Source organism: Myotis davidii, unplaced genomic scaffold, assembly GCF_000327345.1.
Source record: "Myotis davidii unplaced genomic scaffold, ASM32734v1 scaffold221, whole genome shotgun sequence".
Classification (NCBI taxonomy): Eukaryota; Metazoa; Chordata; class Mammalia; order Chiroptera; family Vespertilionidae; genus Myotis; species Myotis davidii.
Window position 1 is genome coordinate 7035725 of NW_006293349.1, and position 13912 is coordinate 7049636.

At 53.9% G+C, this 13912-nt stretch overlaps 1 protein-coding gene across 2 annotated transcripts in view; it reads left to right on the forward strand.

Moving 5' to 3' along the window:
- CCDC150 (coiled-coil domain containing 150) overlaps positions 1–7815 on the forward strand; it is a 42755-nt gene extending 34940 nt beyond the window's left edge. Inside the window, exons 19-25 of one of the 2 annotated variants that reach the window (XM_006767079.2) lie at positions 245–371; positions 3991–4185; positions 4561–4629; positions 4712–4873; positions 5259–5345; positions 7117–7236; positions 7483–7815. In XM_006767079.2, the coding sequence (XP_006767142.1) occupies positions 245–371; positions 3991–4185; positions 4561–4629; positions 4712–4873; positions 5259–5345; positions 7117–7236; positions 7483–7599 (877 nt within the window). In that variant the 3' untranslated portion in view covers positions 7600–7815. Of the gene's footprint in view, positions 1–244; positions 372–3990; positions 4186–4560; positions 4630–4711; positions 4874–5258; positions 5346–6000; positions 6070–7116; positions 7237–7482 lie in introns of those variants that run through there. The other variant, XM_015566101.1, reaches the window with a different exon arrangement.
- The last annotated feature ends 6097 nt before the right edge of the window (positions 7816–13912 follow it).

The following is a 13912-nucleotide window of genomic DNA, read 5'->3' on the forward strand; positions in this document are numbered from 1 at the left end:
GCGACGGGTCTGAGCCGCAGCAGGGAAGGCCTTTTCACATTGCACAAGTGTTATGCTGGGTGTGATGTTTGTTGGTTAAAACAAGTGAGTGTGTCTTGTGCGTTTGGCTGGGCCTCTTTATGCGGAAGGACTATCTGCTGCAGGTAAGGCGTTCTCTCCCTCTCGATGGGCTCAGGTCACTGAGGCTCCCTCCCCTCCCGCACTGAATTCTAACGGAGATTTCTCCTCTGTCCTTTCCAAACAGAGAGCGCATAACTGAGGAATCGAAGGTGGAGGCAGAGCTGCACGCTGAGCACGTAGAAGCTCTGAGAAAGCAGTTTCAGATGGAGAGAGACAGCGCCAAGAAGGCGAGCCAGCGGGAGGTGGCCGAGGTACGGTCTGGGCAGAGCCGTTTCTTCCGGGCCATGGGCGGGCCTTGAGGGGCACAGCTCTGGGTGCAGCTCTTCTTCGGCTCTTTTCATCCCCTTGACGTCAGGCAATCCCTGTGCTGTTGGTAAACTGACACAAAACCAGTTTCTATCACAGTCTCTGCCAGCGAAGGGAGCTGGATGGGCCTTTCTCCACCAGCGAGTGCCAGCTGAGGGCGGGGAGTAAGGGCGCTGCCCCCAGGGCCCACGGCCACCGTCTCCATCCACTGCCTCCTCGGGCACACGGAGACGCAGGGAGCCGTGACCCGTGCTCATGGACCCTGTTTAGTTGTGATCGCCTCTCTCTACATGAGACCAATGAGGAACATCACAGGCTTCTCCTGGTGGCTGGAGGCTGTGCACACTAGCAAGTCTGAGGGTTTGACGTGAGGGAAGGCCTGGGTGACAGGCTGCCTGCGAGAGAAGGGACGCTGGATTGAGGCCCGCAGAGCTGATAGGTCCTGAGTGTAAGAGGGTGAGCAAAGCTTGGTGACACGTGAGCAGATGAGAAGGACATGTCTCTCTCGGTCGGAGCAGAGGCTGGGAAACGTCTGAGAAAGCGGCGGACATGGCCTGTGGTGGCCTGACCACCAGAACGCTGGGTGTGACCAGGAGTGGAGCACAGGGTGGCGGTCTGAGCGCTGGGAAGTAGGCAGGCAGGAAGAGATGCTGGAGACAGAGGCCTAAGAGACCAGAGCAGTTACTCTGGGCTTTGGATGGTTGGGGCCAAGCAGATAGCTCTGTGGAAACAGCGGTTAAGTAAAAAAGCCACCTCCACAGAGAAATCAGACAGACACTGCGTGTAGTATCCTGAGCAGAGGGGAGGGGGGAAGTAAAATCATTCTAAGGCTTTGGTTGGGGTAGTTGGTCTGTATTTTGCCAAATTCGGTGCACTGAGCCATTGCATTTCACTGAGGCCATTCACGAAATCGATTTCAACTCTTTATACAGCGCTCTGTAAATTGCAAAGCACTGTATAAATAATAAACGTTATAAAAAGAAAATTGTGTGGAAAATAAAAAGGTGCACTGACATTAAAGGCACCGTTAGTCAGAGATCGTTGTTCAGAATCCATCGGTCCTTTTAACCAGGATGGTGAACCTGGGAGACGGGGCGGACATGGAGTGACCCGGGGAGCCGTTAGCAGGGGTCGGGCTGGGGCACTGCTCGCCGTCCCAGCTCTGCCTCCTGTCAGCCGTGATCCACTGACTGTCCGTGCACATGCTGACTCGGAGTCCGATTCCCTGATCACTTCCCAGGTTTGTGGTGAGGGTTAAACTGGAAATCCATGGAAAGTCCTTGTCACGGGGCCTGGACACAGGAGGTGCTGAGGGCAGATGTTCGCTCACCCAGCGGTAGACGGAAAGTCTGACAGGTGGTTGCTTGGGGGGCAGTAAAAGGTCAACATTGAGGCGTAGAGTTGGGATCTGAAGGCAGGAGCTCGTGCAGAGAGGAAAGGTGCAAGTAACGACTTCCCCACCAGCCACCTGGACGGCCGGCCCAGCTCCTCCCTCCTCAGATGCCTCTTCCTGCATGTCCCGCGCACTGGCTTAAGGGCACATGAGGTGGGGGAGAATCTAAAATAATTAAGTAATTGTAAAAGTTCAACAGGCATAGTAAAAAGGTTGAGTTTATTGGAATGAAAATCGATTTGGATCGGGGCATCCAGTCTAGCAGACGAGAAGCTCCAAGGAGCGGGAAGCGGGAAGGTAGAGGCAGAAAGTGGTCGGTTCCTGCGAGGTCACTTCCGTTGGGGCCCGGCAGGTGTCAGCTAGGTTACGGGCCTAACTGGTGTCGGCCAGGTGGTTCCTGCGTTAGGTCCCACATCTGGCAGAGCCAGAACTGTACCTGCGTGGTGGTGCGGTGGCAGCTTAGCAGACGTGACTCCATTTGGGACCTGATGACTGTTGAACGGTTCCCTTCTCTGATCAGACCCAGGCCTGACGGAGGGAGGTCTCCTGTTGCTGCAGCCTGTTGCAAAGCCCGTGTGTGACGCTCACAGGTCCGGGCGTCTTTCTGCCGAATCTCTGTGGCACTCATAGTCATGACTGAGTTCGTGTTATCTAAGTTAGTCATTCTCGTCTTCCCTTCTGATGTCCTCGTCTCGGGGACATGTGCTCGGTGGTGAGCAGCTGTGGTCGTGCGTGTGAGCTCGGAGGGACTCCAGTGCCAGGGGGACTGCTGGGGCTGACAAGCAGGTGGTCCCGGTGTCGGGGCGCGTTTCTGAGCCGTGATCCTCGGGACCCAAGCCAGGGAGCATCGCTAAGTCAGAGAGAGACCCTCTTGAAGGAGTCGCTTTCTCCGGCCAGCTGGTTGTGCAGCCATCTGTTGCTGAGCCGTGACTTCCCCAGAAGTGTCCATCCGAATGCAGCAATGGTCACAGCACAGCTTCCCGGTTGTCTAAAAGGTAGTCAAGGGCTGTCCTACAGGCAAGAACAACTTCACAGAGAGCCTGGGGGCTTTAGTCAGAGTGCTGTTCTAGCAGCAGGTTCTGCTGTATCTGTGAGACCACAGCCTCCTCTGCCTTCGCTCCTGGTCAGCGTAGGGATCTGCCGGTGGACGCTCGCTTCAGATCATGAATGGCTCCAGAGAAGCCCCCTTTGAGTCTGGGGCTCGGACCCGAAGGGTGGCCTCCATGGAGACCAGTACGATTAATGGTCTGTAGGCCACGCAGGTGGTTTATTCTGGGTACCTTTGCCTTGTGTCCTTTGGTACAGAACCTGAGGCAAGGTTCCCCAGGTTCGGAGTTTTGACGTGGGGTTTGGAAATGAACCCCCCGCCCTGTGGTTAGGAGTCTGACACAATGAAGAGGGGCTGAGTGTGTTCCAGAGAAGGAGGATGTAATGCAGAGCTGCAGGGTCACGTCCACGCAGTGGCACATCCACAGGTGTCGGGGGGTTGGGGTGCCCACTGGGCAGGGGCCTGTTTCCGGGCCAGGGCAAGGCAAAAAGCGGACAGTCCTAAAGACCTGATGTCGTAGAAGTAGGAAAGGGATGGTCAGAGGAGGAGGAGGAGGAGGAGGAGGAGTGGGAGAAGGTCTTGCTCTGGGGAGCAAGCGGGGTACCTCAGTGTCAGCTCCTAGGCAGTTTGATTTTGAGGTCCCCAGTGTGTGTCGACACAGGACCAGGGTCAGGGGAGCCCTTTGGCTGTGACACATGCACCGGGGTCCTGGCCATGTGACCTGGTCGTGACCCCTGAGAGGTGCCTGTGGCCAGGCCTGCGTGCCTTCTGCGCTCTGTCTTGTTGAGCTGCTGTATTGTCCTGCGAGGGCGGCTGTCACACACGTTTCCAGTGATGAGCCTGAGGCGTCCGGAAGTTAATTACCCAGAACCACTTGGTGAGTCAGTGGTGAGCTGATCCTTGAACGTAGGTCTGACCCCAAAGCTGTGCTCTTTCAATGTTGAACTTGCATTTAAATGGTTTATCTGTTCTGAGGAAGACTGTGTTCTTTAAATCGCTTAGCGTGTTCCTCCACTGACCTGTTATTTAAAAGGCAGGTTCCAAGAGAACCCAGTGCAGGGAGGAAGGTGAGCATCCGCCTCTTACCCACGGAGGTAAGGATGTCCCGTCCCTGCGTTCACAGCTGAAGAAAGCCCTGGAGGACGCCAACTGCAGGTCCGTGGAGGTGTCGCGCACCAACCGGGAGCTGCGGCAGAAGCTCACGGAGCTGGAGAAGCTGCTGGCCGGCAGCAAGGACAAGATCAAGAACCAGAAGGCCCAGATCAGGCTCCACTTGTCGGCCAAGGCGAATGCTGCTCAGAACGTGGAGAGGATGAAGGTTGTATGAGAAACTGTCTCCCTCCTTCCTTGGTCTCTGTGACGAACAACCTGGGAGGGCAGCTTCAGAGCACTCCCAGCCCCGTGTCCCGAGTTACAGCTGGACCGGGAGGGCAGGTTGCCCTGGGACTGTCTCTTCCCGCCATGATCCTGCTGTGTGCATGTCCGGTTTCTGCAGCTGCCAGGGTCACGCTCCTGCTCCCACCGTCCCTTCACGGGGACGGGACAGGGCTCTGCTGGGCGGGGCAGGACAGGGCCCGTGGGCGGAGGAGAGCCCAGGAGGCCTGGGGACTGAACTCACGTGGGATTCTTTCTGTCCTGTCGGCAAAGAGCCAGCCATCCCCTGACCTCTGTGCTGTCTCCCGTTTCCGTTCAGCAAATAGAAATGGAGCTGAGGCAAATGGAGCTGATTAAGGACCAGTACCAGAAGAAGAACTACGAGCAGGTAGATGATTTCCAGACTCTGTGTTTACCCTTCACATCAAACCCCAAACTGGTACCCCACTGTCTGCTGTCTGTGCCCCCAGTCGTTGAGCATCCAGAGGTTTGTGTCCGAGATGACGAACCTGCAGAAGGAGATGCAGCTGCTGGCCAAGAGCCAGTACGAGACCTCGGCGCGGAACAAGCAGCAGGAGCTGCGCCTGGAGGCGGAGCGGAAACTGAGGCAGGAGCTGGAGCGCCGGTGCAAGGTAGGCGGTCAGGCTCAGCCCGGTGACCCGCTGCGCACGGCCGAGCCCCCGCGTCAGACCAGGCTTCCTAGGTCCCGCAGGAGAGGGGCCGACCGGCCGCTCATCTTCACTGAGTCCCAGGCCACGGTGTCTAGGAAAAGCCTGGGCTTCGGCTACGGCACAGGCGCCCATTTCCAACTGAATAAAAACGAGTCGCCTTTCCTGTGACTGAAGCTCTCCTGTGCAAAGAGCTAGGCACGCAGGAAGATCTCTGAGCTGAAGGCCATGGTTGGCGGGGACGTGGCGCCCGTGGCTCCTCCCTGTGGCCGGCTGATTCCAGGGCGGGAGCTGTTTGGTTGATACGGTCCATCGGGACTTGGTAAAAATCTTTGTGTCCCGTTTTCAGGAATTGGAGGAAACGGTGCGACACCTGAAGAAATGTAAAGAGGTGACGGAGAGTAAGCTGAAAGAAGCCAGTGTGGAGTCAGAACAGGTACGCCGGGCCCAGAGCCACCTGGCCACACACCTGAGTCAGCGTAGCCCTTCCTCGCCCTACGGGAGGTGCACGCAGGCAGGCGCGGAAACCGCTTTTAGGTTCAGATGGTGGGTCCTGAGGAGAGACTAGAGCGCTGAGGTCCAAGCCCCTGCCCCAGCGAGAAGGGAGGCCGGCAGGTGCGGGCTGAGCGCATCGCTGTCTGGCGTGCACTGACGAGGGGGAGCTGGTTCGGTCTCTACCGGGAGGTGGCAAGCAGGCCTCCTCGCTCGTGACCTGCTTCCTTGGTTCTAATGTCTCCAGTTGGCTTTGGGAGGGATGTACAGTCATACATTTTAGAGCTGGAAGGATCTTTGAAGTCATGAGTCTCCCTCCTCCGCCCTCTTTCCAGATGAGAGAACAGATTCTTAAACTTATCATGTGATGTTGCTTTCAGTTGGCCACGGTTTCCCCTTTTATAGTGTTAACTTAGATGGAATAAGAAAGAGACTGTGGCCTGCAACACACCTGAGCGAATGCCAGCGGGACCCCAGGGCCCAGGAGGGTGCCTCCGCTGCGAGCTCCCCAGTCCGCCAGGCTAAGCCCGTGCTGTTAGTGATAAGTGGCTCCGAGTGAGTTTCAATCCATGTTAGCTGCCTTCTCGTTCGCCATGCAGGAGGAGACAGGATGCACAATGCCATTCCAAGCATCTTTCTTCCACTCCTGGTAGAAGTGCTGGAGAAAGGTGGGGTTCGGTTTGCTTTGGGGGGTGGGAGTGTCAGCATCACCAGGCTGCACGCAGACCTGGAAAATGCCGTAGCTTTGTGGCTTTCTCGGCGTTCATACGAGGGAGCTCTCTGTCCTGTCCCCACTCGACCTGGCCGCACAGGACAAGGCCGCCCCCTGCTGAGGACCTGTTCCCCGCGGGCGCCGGGCGGGGAGTGGCGGGGAATGAGCCAGAGCCCGCTCTCACGCACATGCCTTCCCAGGCAAGAGAAACGGCCGCTCAGAGCTCCGCATCAGAAACAAAATGCTGCCCATGAAGCAGCCATAGGGGGCACAGTTCTTTCACTCTTTACTCTAGAGGAGGTTCCGCAGCCGTTCTGAAGCAGCCTTCTTGTAAAATACACCTCTCTTGGCTCTGCCTTCAAATTACCAAAGTGCCCCAGCTACTCAGAAAAGTGCCAGGCATCTGTAAGCACTCAGCGAGCCTTGGTCAATAAGTGAATACTGGTTCCAGCTCATCCTCAGAGACAGACCATCCGAGGGCCTGTTTGCTCTGACAAAGACAATGTGGACGTGTGTGCTTCTGAGCTCAAGTCTAAGCTGTTTACAAGAAAGAAAGTAAAAAAATGCTACATACAGTACGCTGGTCCCATTTCCTTGTAATTCATTCTGTTAATTTCAGAAAGCACAACAGAAAAATCAGGCTTTACAGTTTAGGGACTTTGGGAGAACTATTTAGTCTTAAAAAATAAAAGTCTAAATTTCAAAACATGGCTTGACATTTTAATCTTGAGCGCCATCTTGTCCTGTCATTCTCTCCCGGCTCTGCCTTGCCTTCGGCCACAGGCAGGAGCCCTGGGCGGGGCGTGAAAGCCGCAGGCCCACCTGCGCGCTCTCCTCCACTTTGGAAGTGACCCTCCCACCTAGAGAAGGCGTGCGGTGCACACAGGTGCCCGGACCCTCCGTCAGCACTGGGGTCTCTTAGTGCCTAGGTGAACCGTCTCCTGAACTAATACACAGCGAAGGTCTGTTGTTGTCACTTTAACAGTAACATTCATGTGTTCAGATAACAGCTAACCTGGAAGAGGCTCACCGCTGGTTTAAGTGCAGGTTCGATGGCCTACAGCTGGAGCTGACAAAAAACCGGCTGCAGAGGCTCCCCCAGGAGAGCAGGTGCTGGGAAGAGGTGGGCACAGTCTCTTCATCAGCTTCTCTCTCTCTCCCTCTCTCTCTCTCTCTCTCTCTCACTCTCACTCTCATCTGTGGCTTTCTCTAAACCGCCGCAGGAAAAGCAGTGAGCTAAGCTTTCCTTAGAAGTCCCACCTCCCCAACTGTCCCGGTTAGCACCACCTTGAAGAATGAATACACAGAGCAGGCCCAGGCCCAGGCCGCCTGAGTGTGAGCAGTGCTGGGTGTGGTTTCTTCCCTCCAGGACCAAGACCAGAGGCACGACGCCATCTCCACCCAGTCTATCCTGCACCGGTGGGAGAATAAACAGAACCTCAGGCTGATGCCCAAGAAGTACCATCCTGAGCTGGAGAGGAAGTGACACCCCTGACCGCGGAGGAGCTGCACCCACAGCCGTGCCGGGATCTGACCAGCGCCGGGCTGGCCTGCTGCCACCGCCCCGGACACGACGTCCACAGGGCTGAAGCTTTGGACCTGAGTTTATCCCTTTATGAACTCTGATGATCAATACAAAACACCCATCTTTTTCTTTCCCCGTTTTCCACCCAATAAAGTTATATTAATTTGTGTATGATAATCGAGGCTGTTGCTTTTTTCTAGGTGCGTTCTACCAAAAGCACTTAGCGAGGTTCTCTAGGCAGCTAGATGACAGGACACTGCTTCCGGGACTGGCCCAGCCTGACATCCAGTCTCACATCTTGGAAATAGAATCACCTGGAAAGTGGTAAAAGCTACCCCTGTGTTGTAGGGTGATTCCCAGGCACCTGCAGGGAGCCCAGTGTCTATGTCAGGGCTCAGCGTGAGAGTCCCGGGAGTCTGTGGGTGACGGTGGTCAGTACCGTCCGCGGCTGCGGGAGGCTCTGTGCGCAGCATCCCGCTCCCCGGCAGGAGCAGTAAGCCCGCTCACGCTCTGTTCCCAGCCGTGAACGGGGGAGCGCTAACCAGCCACGCACACAGGTGGCACAGGACCGGGCTTAGCTGCCACTCAGGTCACAGCAGCTACTGCTGCCACCATCGGGCCTAAGTCAAGTGGGCAGCGAGGCCACCGGAGAGAACGTAGGAGACAACCTGCAGAAGCTGTGAGCCCAGCAGGCAGATGTGTGTCTGGTTCGGGACCAGCTGAGCTGCTGGCTGTGGTGGCCGAGCGTGCGGGTCAGCCAGCCAGCCTTGGTCAGAGCTGACCACTGAGCCTATAGAGCAGGGGGGGCCTTTCTCTGCCAAGGCCACGGGGACCTTTGTAACGTCATTCCCGGGCCAGACACAATACCAGCCTGGAAACCAGCCTGCTCCAGGGGGTCAGACATTTCATTAACTCGCCCGAGGCCTTGGCAGGGCCATGATGCCGTGGGCCTTAGACGGCCTGCGGGCCAGACGCTCCACCCTACGCAGGGTTTGGGAAATGTGGATGTAAGGATGGGAAGACTTCAGAGAAAGGCTGGAGTGCCCCACAGCCTCCGCCGAAGTGTAGCTACTTGGGTGAGACGCGTTCGTTAACTGGCTTCCAGAGCAAGTTCACTGGAGCGTGTGCAACTCCCGAAGTGAGGGACCTGGCGGGTGGGACAGTGCACCGCACACACCAAGGGGCCCGTGCTCACGCACAGGTTCAACGCCGGCTCTGGTGGCTGTGCGTTCCCAGGCTGGCAGGACAGTCGTGTGCTGTCCATCTCCTGGGAGGTGGGAACAGTTCACTCTGCGGGCCCCCTGTGGTTAGGATGGTGGCTCTGAAGAAGCACATAGAGTGAAAGGACATTCAACAACTACTGTGTTCGTCCAGGAACAATACCAAGTGTTAACGCTGGTGTGGCCACCTCTCTTGTTAGTTCCTTTGGCTAAAGAATTTAAACTGCCTTGTTGAATCTCCAAAACTGGGCCAGTTATTTAGTGCAGCGGCTGCCAACTGGTGGTCTGTGGACACTGGGGGTCTGTCAGGTCCGGAAGGTTGGCGACTGCCGATTTAGTGGCTCTTCCAAAGTGAGGGGTCACATCTGCTGATGATCTCAAGTGGTGTAGCTCCTGTGGGATTTGTCCCTTTAGACTTTTTGTAAGGAGGTAGAGTTCACTGAAGGTTTGGGGGAGTCATAATCTGAAAACACCCAGAGATGGGGGGTAAGATTGATGTTATTTAAGGGTACAAACCTGCAACTAGGAAATAAGCCATAGAAATGTAAGGTGCAGTACAGTGAATACAGACGTGCTGTACGACAGTCATCCAACTTGCTTAGAGGCTAAAAGTTATTCCAGCCACTAAAGAGGATAATTGTGCAAGGTGACACGGTAATAAGTGTGGCTACAATGGCGATCATGTTACACTGTACACACGTATGAAAAGATGGCGGTGGAGTAGGCGGACGCTACACTCACCTGCCCAGGACCAAAGCGGAATTCCACCTGAATGACAGAACGAGCAACGGGTCCAGCCGGACGGGGGACTCGCAGCCAAGGGCTTGCAAAGGCGCCGCATTGAGACACAGGCTTGGCCTGAGCCCACAGGCCACTGTGAGAGTCTGGAGGGATGTCTCAGCTGCACAGGTTCCCCGAGTGAGGGTCCCAACCCCCTGCCCTGCCCCCCAGCTCAGAGCCGAGAGAGAGAGAGAGAGAGAGAGAGAGAGAGAGAGAGACAGACGCAGGAGCCTGCCTCACCCCTTGTTACTGTTTCTCCACCAGGAAGGCGGGAGCCTGCTGGAGACCCAGGCGCCTTCTTACAGGGCCAATGCACAGGCTCTTTCGTGCAGAGGGAGGGCTCTGAGCAGCTTCGAGTCGGGGAGGGACTGGGTCCTGTGGTGCGGGGACCCGGCAGAGGGTGCCAAGGTCCCTGTGCTCAGTGCCTCTCCACCCCACCACACACCCCATCTTTCCTGGGGGGGCACTCCCTCCACAGGGTGTCAGCTGGGCGTCCTGCCTATTCTGGGAGGTTCTCGAGGAGGCCCAGGCGGACGGGGGGTCGCAGAGACCATGCCACTGCTCCGATGCGGTGCCCCCTCCATGTGGCCACATCTGGGCTGTCTGAGCGGGTAAACTTCGCCGGCCTCCCCCGGACGGCTCCCGGAGACCCTGCCCCACCACCGACAGCTGCAGGCCCCGCGGCCTTGGTGCACCGAGGCTGTTGCTGAGGGGCCTTCGACCCAGCAGTGCCGGTGCTGAGTCTGACTCGGTATCGCCCTGGAGAACACGGCTCGCCCTGCCCGTCGCAGCTCCCGGACAGCGAGGCTCTCTCCGTGACAGCCTATGGGCGGCCTGCAGGCAGAGGCAGGGTTCCGGGGGCTGGGCCTTTTGCGACCAGCTCACAGGCTCGGTGCTGGGGGACATGGCGGTGCCATGGCTGCCCGTGTGACCCCTCCCACATGCACCAGGCCCAGCAGAGGCAGCCACCAGCTGTGTTTCACTTTGTAGCTCAAATAGGCAGGTCAGGGCCAGTCACAGGCAGTGGCTCATGGTGGCCCACACCAGAGTCCTCCCAAGAGGCCCCAGGAGCAGGCTTCAGACCACACCATCCCATGACCCACTAGCTCCACCAACGGCACCCCCAAAGGGAGACCTGGCGGGCATCCGGCCCTCACTGGGCGCATTTCACTTCATGTGGTCAGCACCCCCCACAGCAGCCCGGACGCTGTGGTCCGGGTCAGTCCTCATAGCCAGCCAGCCTGAGGGTCCAGGGACGAGGTGAAGGAAAGACACAGGAGTCCAGGAAGCACAGAGCCTGGGACCCACGACAGCAGGAGCCTCACTGACCCACACCAGGGACATACCCAGAGCACCCAGCTTAGGTGGTCAGGGAGCCTGTGCCCACCGCTGAGCCCTACAAGATAAGTACTACATAAGGTCACCAAGACTGGGAGGCATAGCAGGCCTACATAATACACAGAAGCACAGAGAGACAGCCAAAATGCACAGACAGAGAAACAGGCCCCAAATGAAAGGACAGGAGAAATCCCCAGAAAGAGGACTAAATGAAATGGAGGCAAGCAACCTACCAGACACTGAGTTCAAAGGCCTGGATGACCTGATACCAAAGCCAGACAGAAACGCTTAAACAAGAAAATTATAGGCCAATGTTCCTGAGGAGCATAGATGTGAATATCCTCAACAAAACACTAGCAAACAAGCCCAATCATACACTGAAAAGACCATACACCATAACCAGGCAGGATTTATTCTGGGGATGCAAGGTTGGCACAATATCCGCAAATCAATTGATGCGCTACATCATGATAACAAAATGAAGGATAAAAACCCCACGATCATATCAATAGATGCAGAAAAAGCATTTGACAAAATTCAACATGCTCTTATGGTAAAAACTCTCAGCAAAGTGGGGATGGAGGGAACATACCTCAACATCATAAAGCCATATGTGGGTCCATCGGGGGAAAGGAGACATATGTAATACTTTAAACAATAACAAAAGTGCCATATATGGTTAATCCACAGCGACGTTATACTCAATGGTAAAGAGCTGAAAGCTTTTTCTTTAAGATCAGGAACAAGACAGGATTTCCACTTTCACACCACTTTTTTTTTTTAAATCCTCACCTCAGGATATGTTTCCATTGATTTTTAAAGAGTTGAAGCGAGGGGAAAGACAGAGCTGAAGAAACATCTACTCGAACCGGGGACCCTTCAGTCCCTGGGTCGATGCTCTATCCACTGAGCCAAACCAGCTAGGGCCACTTTCACCACTTTCATTCAACAGAGTAGTGGAATTCCTAGCCACAGTAGTTAGTCAAAAATAAATAAACAAAAGGCACCTGAATTGGAAAGAAACCTATCATTATTTGCAGATGACATGATACTATATAAAAATAACCCTAAAGAATCCACCAAGAAGCTATTAGAACTGCTCAATGAATTCAGTAAAGTAACAGGATGCAAAATTAAAATAATAATATACACCAATAACAAACTATAAGAAAGAATAATTAAGAAAACAATTCCATTTACAATTACATCAAAAAGAATAAGATACCTAGGAAAACATTTAACCAAGGAGGTGAAAGACGGGTACACAGAAAACTATTAAGACATTGAAGAAATTAAAGAAGATACAAAATAAATGGAAGGATATACCATAACCTTGCTCAAGTATAGAAGAATTAATATAGTTAAAATGTCTATACTACCCAAAGGAACCTACAGTTTGAATGCAATCCCTGTCAAAATACCAATGTAATTTTTCACAAAAATTGACAAATAATCTTAAAATTCATATGGTACCACAAAAGACGCTGAATAGCCATATCAATCTTGAGAAAGAAGGTATCACACATCAAACTATATTACAAGACTATAGTAATCAAACAGCATGGATACTGGCATTAAAGACAGACACATAGCCCACCTGGTGTGGCTCAGTGGTTGAGCGTCGACGTATGAATCAGGAGGCCACAGTTCAATTCCTGGTCAGGGCACATGCCCGGGTTGGGGGCTCGATCCCCAGTGTGGGGTGTGCAGGAGGCAGCTCATCAATGATTCTCATTATTGATGTTTCTATCTCTCTCCCTCTCCCTTCCTCTCTGAAATCAATAAAAATGTACTTAAAAACAAAACAAAACCAGACACATAGACCAATGGAGCCAAACAGCCCAGAAATAAATGCATACCTACATTGTCAATCTATGACAAAGGAGGAAATAATACACAGTCGGTAAAGACATTATTTGCAAGAAAGGTGCTGGGGAAACTGGATAGATACATGCAGAAGTATGAAACTGGCTCACTTTCTTACCATATACAAGAACAATCTAAAAAGTGATTAAAGACGGAAATGTAAGACCTGAAACCATAAACTCCGAGGAGAAAACATGGGCAGTAAACTCTCTGACATCGCTCTTAGTAAACTTTTTTTTTTTTTAGTCTCCTTGGGCAAGAGAAATACAAGAAAGATTTAACAAATGGGACCACATCAACTAAAAAGTTTTCACCAATGATACATCTGATAGGAGATTCATTTCCAAAATATATAAGGAATTCATACAACTTAACACCAAAAAAACAAAACAAAAACAATCCAGTTAGAAGTGAGCAGAGAACCGGAATAAACACTTCTCCAAGGAGGACATACAGATGGCCAACAGACATACGAAAAGATGCTCAGCATCACCAGTCACCATGGAAATGTATGTGGCTGCACGACCCAGGGTGATCCCGAGTGGGGGAGTGAAGGGATTAAGGAAAGACAGACAAGAGAATGAAAGCTGGGTCTCAGTGGGACACTGCTCCCTGATGAGGAGACAGCGCCCACAAGCCGTGTCTTTATTTTATAGCAGATGCCACGAGGCAAAGTAGGGGTGTGATCACGTTGTTTACAGCATTCTCGTGAGCTCCAACCTCACTCAACTACATGCACCTGAACTCTAGCACAAGGCACGTGGGGCTACGTGTTTGGACCATAGGTTCAAGCTTACAACCACAGCCGTTGGCTATAATTGTGCTGGGGGGCCCTGCCCTCCAGCTGGAACTTGCACGTGGCAATGAGAGGACCTATCCTTTCATTAGTCCGAGGCTTGCACCTGGCCAAAACGCCGTAACCATGCCCCACAAATCTACATTAAAACCACAGTGAGATACCCCACACCTGTCAGAATGGCTATCAAATCAACAAACAAGTGCTGGCGAGGACGTGGAGAAAAGGGAACCCTTGTGCACTGCTGGTGGGAATTCAGGTAGTGCAGCCACTG